This window comes from Silene latifolia, chromosome 6 (assembly GCF_048544455.1).
Source record: "Silene latifolia isolate original U9 population chromosome 6, ASM4854445v1, whole genome shotgun sequence".
Lineage (NCBI taxonomy): Eukaryota > Viridiplantae > Streptophyta > Magnoliopsida > Caryophyllales > Caryophyllaceae > Silene > Silene latifolia.
This window is the reverse complement of record NC_133531.1, coordinates 25,498,397-25,505,780: the sequence shown is the minus strand read 5'-3', so window position 1 is coordinate 25,505,780 and position 7,384 is coordinate 25,498,397. Positions and strand designations below refer to the sequence as shown.

At 38.2% G+C, this 7,384-nt stretch overlaps 1 protein-coding gene across 1 annotated transcript; it reads right to left on the bottom strand.

Annotated features, from left to right (window-relative positions):
• Positions 1-235: 235 nt before the first annotated feature.
• Positions 236-907, bottom strand: LOC141587882 (F-box/kelch-repeat protein At3g23880-like). Its single transcript, XM_074409348.1, has one exon. The coding sequence runs from the start codon at positions 905-907 to the stop codon at positions 236-238; it is 672 nt and encodes a 223-aa protein (XP_074265449.1).
• Between the last annotated feature and the right edge of the window lie 6,477 nt (positions 908-7,384).

Below are 7,384 nucleotides of genomic sequence, written 5' to 3'. Positions count from 1 at the left end.
TAATATTAATTTTCTGAGTGATCAATACAAATGCAATAACCTCTCTTATATAGGAGGATTGCTTGAAGGCTACTCCAAAGTAAATAAGACTTAATTAATTAATTTGCTAAATTCAGTTGAGATTCTCCACTAAGGCACATGGGTGGTTGCTTCCATCATTTCCCCTTTTCTTCAGAGTTTGTTGCATCAGAATTTGTTGTGGTCCCATGTGCAGAATTACCTCCCTCCAATTTAGCTATGCCCACGCGCCATAGTGCAGCCATGTTGCATTCAGGTGTATCACATTGCTGACAGTCCATTGCTGATTACTGAGCGTATAAACTGCAAAATACATTTTTGCATAGTCTTCGCCCTGACCATCATCTAATCCAAACACAACCACTTTATAATCCTTAAGATCAGGGGCAAACCCGAACAAATACCAACTACAACCAAGCAAAGAAGAAGAAAGCGGACAAGTGGGAAGTATCAACGATTTGTGAATACAAGGGTTCCACAATCTAAATTCTTTATGGTTACCCTGAGGAGCAGATCGTTCCACTAAAAGCAACCCATTACAGCTACCGATGAGACGGTACGTGTACGAATCATATTTAATAAAAATGCTCCAATTCTTTCGAAGAGTTTGAGCATCATGAATTGTCAACAAACACTCTTCATTTTCAGGGTATCCCAAACCTTTGAGTGTTACTAAAAATTTATTATTCTCAGAATTTTGATAATGCAGGTGAGCAAAAGCAGGGTTATCAATATCAAAACGCCAAGATTTACACACGCACCTGAATTTTAATAAAGTTTTCGCCGGTAAATTTGACAAAATTTGAGTCCAAATTTCGGGTGGTACGTACTTGGATTCTGAAATACATTGCAATTTCGATGAAGTTGTGGGATAATTACTGCTCTTCATTGTTTTTACAGCATTAAGTTACGCAGTAATCGGCAACAAGTTGAGGACTGCGCATGGTGATGGTCTGACGGACCTTGTTCTTATTATTTAGGTTTTTCGAAGATGTATAAGTTCAATCCCGTTTATAATTGTCAAATGGGTCGGGATGGCGGGTAGGAGTTTGGTTATTTCGCGGGTTTATTTAGGTTCCGGGTCCGAAAAGGATTTGATCATGTGTTGCTTTAAAATAAACTCGTTTTACCCCGTGCAAAATTGCACGGATATATTTTCAGAAAATTAATATTAATATAATAAAATATAAACGTTGATTTTCATACTAAATTTCTTTTATAATGATAATTTATTTTACTTTTATAAAAGGCAATTTTCATTTAAAATAAAATAAAATCTACTCTACTATTATAAATTATAGCGGTTTTACACCGTGAGACGGTCCGTTATTATTAAAACCTCATATATTATAATCAATAATAAGTTCTCTTTATATATAATAAGACCGTCTAACTATGTGGGATCGCCTATTCGTCTTATATATTCTATATTAATGATCTACATTAACTAACCCAAATTAACGGCACACACTCGACTAAATAAATACTCCATCCCAAAATCGTAATTGTTTCACTCAACCCTAAACACTATAAGGGCATCAGCAATGGTAGTTCTTAGGGAGAGTTCTTAGTGAAGAACGAATTGGGCACCATTGTTGAGCCTCCTTTGCAGTTCGTTCGTTGATGAAGGTTCGCGCAGACGAACGTGGCTCTTCTCTCACTTGAAAAACAATAAAATATGGCTGGGTAATATAAACAGAGAGAGCGTGAGGGTAACGCACAAAAAATTAGACAAAATTTGGGGGGCGTCAAGTTCACGTGATGGTGTAGACAATTAAAAATGGATAGTAGTGCTGGTCCCACTCTATTAATTTGCAGGCTTCCTTTCACTTTTGTGGACGTTTGTCATTGTTGAGACGAGTTCTTAAAAATCGATTTTGCTAAAAAAGTGAGGTGGCGATGACGTGGCGAAGAACAAACCCATTTTCGGTTCTTCCATTGCTAATGCTCTAATTATCGTCAGCCTCCTCCATCTTCAACCCATCTTCTTATTCTTCTATATATCTCTCCACCTCCCTTATATTGGATTATTTTGTCTTCTTTTGTGACTTTCTTCATTTTATTTTTGTTATCATTGATAATAAAATCTATTTGATGAACATTTTAAGTTTTTAGTTTTCTTGGATACTGTTAATAAATAAATTATTGAATTTTGATAAATTTTAAAATTTATCATTTTTTTCCTATAATAAATGAGGTTCTTGAAATATAATGGAGTAGTAATTTATAACGTCATTGTCAAACAAAAAATGAAAGTATGAAAGCAGTTGAATTTTAGAGAAAAAAATGCTTTTTGCAAGTGGGGAAATTGTACATGATGACATGAATCAATCGCATGGCTTTAGATGATCTTGTATTCATGTTGAACTAATTAACACGGATTTGATCATGTGGTAAACCCGTGCAAATTGCATTTAGTGAAAGATAAGAGTGGCTTTTAGTTGTAGTATTGGCTTCTTCGAGGGGAATACGAGAACCACATTTAGTAGTAGTAGTAGTAGTAGTATTGGCTTCTTCAGGGGGCATGCGGCCGTATTCAACAGCCGCATACCCTCGGTTCTCGCAACTGGGGAATTAGAGATTCCAGATGAGGCCACAGATGTAACGGCAACTTGGGGAACAGTGAGACACACTTGGGTGGATGATAAGAAACATGACTACAGTGTTAAGATACCGCCCATGTCAGCGGTAACTCTTGAATGAAATAGAACTTAGCTGATCCGAAATGACCCTTAATCGAGACGCCGTGTAAGACACTGCCCTAAATCAGTTAGACCCCCACACAGGTGCTCCTTGGGTTCCGTAGTCACCGATTCCAGGGTTAACGCCTCCTTCCGCACAATGTTGCACACCAAAGACGGAAGTGGAAACTGTTCTCAATATTGATAGCATAAGAGGGACGAGATAGAGAAGGAGAAGTTTTGTATTTTTCTATGTGTGTAAAATTGAGGAGGAAGAAGGTTTATATAGTAGTCAAGAGGCTCCTCCAACAGTCAGGAAAATGAATGTCATTGATTCTGAGATTAATTGTCATAAATCGTGTAATGAATTTTGTATTGATTGCGGAATAAAATCTCAGCAGCTAGAAAAAGAATCCGAGGAGAAAATTCAGACCAGTAGCAAAAAGGGGCCCCACCGCGCACGTGTCACGAGCCGAGCCGGCCGGGCGGCGGCGGCGGTGCGCGCGTGGGGAGACTATAGTCTACCCTCTATAGTCTAGTTAACACTTGTTAACCCTCTTCCATATATAAATACAACACTCTCCCACTATTCTTCCAATGTGGGATAAGTGTTGTTTTACTTAAGCTTTGGAGCAACCAAAACTCCAACAATCCCCCACTTGGTCCAAACTTAAGAAAACAAAAGAAATATAAGAAAAGGCTATAATCAGGTGAACATAGTCTTGAACCTGGAAAATTAGAAAGAGATGAGAACAGCTCCCTCGAGTAACTTATGGCCCCATGAAAAACCCTGTCTCATGATTGCATTAGAGAATAGCCCACATCTATTCTCATAGGAGGCGGCCAACACTCCACAATCACGTAGGTGAGTCCATCAAGTGTGTACTGCACACACCACTCAAACCGTGAGGTATGGAACTCATTAAGGACTACCGCCTGTCCAACCTAACCCTGCAGTAAACAAACATGCTAAAAAGGGATAAACTGAATAACCTCCTTTATTCATCAAAATAAAAGTATACAAGCAATGCTCGACGATTTCGTTTGACCTTATTGAATCTGGTAATCCAGATTGGGTATCCATCGTAAAAGCACTACGTAGGTGGGCTCAATCCCATCTTTTTAGCGCTTTAAAAACTAGTTTCCTGTTTAAGGCCTTTGTCAGTGGATCGGCAATATTACTTTCCGACCTCACATAATCTAAAGAAATAACACCAAACTTGATCAAGTTATAAACAATATTATGCCTTAGGCTTATATGCCTACTTTTGCCATTATAAGCCTTATTCTTGGCTACATGAATGGCAGATTGCGAGTCACAATGTAGCGGCACAGATGGCACGGGCTTTGGCCAAATAGGAATGTCCGCTACTAAACTTCTCAACCATTCTGCTTCTCGACCAGCCAATTCGAGAGCTATAAATTCCGATTCCATTGTAGATCTCGCAGTACACGTTTGCTTGGATGACCTCCAAGATACAGCTGCTCCCGCTAAAGTAAAAACATAACCACTGGTAGAGTGTATATCCTTACTCTTCGAGATCCAGTTAGCATCACAATATCCCTCCAAAACTGGAGGATAACCACAATAAGATAATCCAAAATCAGTTGTACCTTTAAGATATTTAAGCAAACGAACTAATGCACTCCAATGATCATGACCGGGATTATGAGTATATCTACTCCATCTCCCAACAGAATATGCAATGTCAGGACGAGATGAACACATAAGATACATGACACTACCAAGGATTTTAGTATAGCCAGCTTGATCCACACTTTCAGATAAATTCTTTTTTAAATGCACACTAGCATCAAAAGGTGTTCTAGCAGGCTCAACATCAAAATAACCAAACTTCTTTAAAATTTTCTCAACATAGTGAGCTTGACTAAGACAATAATCTTTACTAGTCTTTAAAACTCTTAAACCAAGAATAACATCAACCTCACCCATGTCTTTCATTTCAAAAGAAGTTTTAAGCATGCTTTTAGTAGAATCAATAACATCTAATGAAGTACCAAAGATAAGTAAATCATCCATATAAAGTGTTATAATAACACTACCGCTAGCATTGGATTTCACATAGATACATGTATCAGCATCACTAGCTCTAAAACCAAGAGAAACAATCACACTATGAAACTTTTCATACCATTGTTTCGGTGTCTGCTTAAGTCCATACAAAGATTTAACAAGTTTACAAACTTTATGTTCTTGACCAGGCACTATAAAACCATCAGGTTGTTCCATATAAATCTCTTCATCGAGATCACCATTTAAAAACGCAGTTTTCACATCCATCTGATGAACAAGCAAGTTATACACGGAAGCAATAGCAAACATCACTCGAATGGAAGCAATCTTAGTGACCGGGGAATAGGTGTCAAAATAGTCTAAACCAGACTTTTGGGTGAAACCCTTAGCCACCAATCTGGCTTTAAATTTATCAATAGTCCCATCAGCTTTGAGTTTCTTCCTAAACACCCATTTACACCCTATAGGCTTACAACCACGAGGCAGGTCAACAATTTCCCAAGTATGATTAGACATAATGGATTCAATCTCACTATCAATAGCTTCTTTCCACAAGGAAGCATCAACTGATCTCATAGCCTCATCATAGGTCTTAGGATCCTCCTCCACAATATACATGTCAACCAACTCATCATCTAAATATCTATCATCCTCCTCCATAAGAAAATCAGGTCCAAAAGATTTCTCTACTCTAGGTCTCTTACTCCTTCTCGGTTCTATTGATGGTTCACTAGATGTGTCAACATGGGTTGGGGAGCTACCATCATTATCCTCATGGGAAGAATCATCAAAGGTCAAGTCCTGCCCTAAAGAAGGTTTCAAAGGAAAAAGATCCTCAAAGAAAACAGCATCTCTAGATTCAATAATATTACCATAAAAATCCGAACTCGCATCTTTGGTCATGAACCTATAGGCTGCACTATTAGAAGCATAACCCACAAAAATTGAGTCAATGGTTTTAGGTCCTATTTTGTCTCTTTTAAAAGCAGGTAAGGCAACTTTGGCTAGACATCCCCAAACTTTCAGAAATCTCAAATTAGGTGGATAATCCTTCCAAATCTCATAAGGTGTCACATCAAGTTTCTTATGAGGTACACGGTTTAAAACATGACAGGCAGATAGGATAGCTTCCCCCCACATAAAATCAGATAACCCAGAAGATAGTAGCATAGCATTCATCATATCCTTTAATGTTCTATTTTTCCTCTCGGCTACACCATTTTGTTCGGGGGTATACGGGGCTGAAAACTCATGTATAATACCATTTTTCTGACAAAAATCCACCAAAAAAACAGATTTGTATTCTCCACCATGATGAGACCTTACACGCTTAATATTCCTATCAAGTTGATTTTCAACCTCAGCCTTATAAATAATAAACATATCCTCAGCCTCATTTTTATTCCTTAACAAATAAGCCTTAGTATATCTCGAACAATCATATACAAAGGTTATATAATATCTTTTACCTCCCTTACTTTCACAATTTTTATAATCAGCCAAGTCGGTGTGAATAAGTTCTAACAATTCGGTTTGCCTTTTGGTCACTTCCTTAAAAGGTTTCTTAGAGTGCTTTTGCTTCCACGCATACTTGACATTTATCCATGTCATAAGAAATCAAATTAGGCAACAAATTCATTGTTTTCATGCGTTTAATGGATTTAGTGTTAACATGCCCAAGTCTAGAATGCCAAATATCAATGGACTCAACGATATAAGCAGAAGAAGTAGATGCATTCATTTCAACATCAAGAACAAACAGACCACCATTACAAAAACCTTTGCCAACAAACTGACCATTCTTAGACATGACTAACTTATCAGACTCAAAAGTAAGTTTAAGACCAGCCTTATTAAGTAAAGCACCAGAGATTAAATTTCTACGCATATCAGGCACATAGAGCACATTTTCAAGAGCTAAAACTTTGCCGTAAGTGAGTTTCGGTGCACCTTGCCAATGCCGAGGACCTGAACCTTCTTTGAAGTTGCCAACATACACTACCTCTTTCTCATCAACATCTTTGAGCTCCTTGTAAAGATCCTTGTTGGTGCAAATATGGCGTGTAGCTCCTGTGTCAACAATCCATTCCACCAAGCTTCCGACCGTTAATCTCGGACACCATTGCAGCAATTATATCATCACCCTCACTAGAGCCTTCAACAACATTAGCTTGTGGCTTGTTGGATTTGTAATTTCTGTAGCCACCACGTTGATTGTTGTCTTTCTTTTGGAATTTCCCACCATGTGCATTGTTGCGATTCCCTTGATTTTGTTGTCTTTCTTCATAAGCTTTCTTGGCCTTGCACTTGAAAGCGGGATGACCGGGCTTGTCACACCACCAAAGCAATTTCTGTCATTGTCTTTATTGATTTATCGAATTCGTGGTTTGTTGTATTGATCATAGCTCCTCTTGTTTGTACCTGTGTTCCTGTATTTAACAACATTAGCCTTAACGGTGTTAGTAGCATTAGTCCTGGCACGATCCTGGCTCCTTGTGGCATCCTCAATTTTGATATGACCAATCAGTTCCTGCAACTTCATGTCTTTCTTCTTATGCCTCAGATGTTTCTTATACTCATCCCAACCAGGAGAAGGCAATTTCTCAATCGTAACATTAGCTTTGCATATACTCGCACAACACCATCCCTT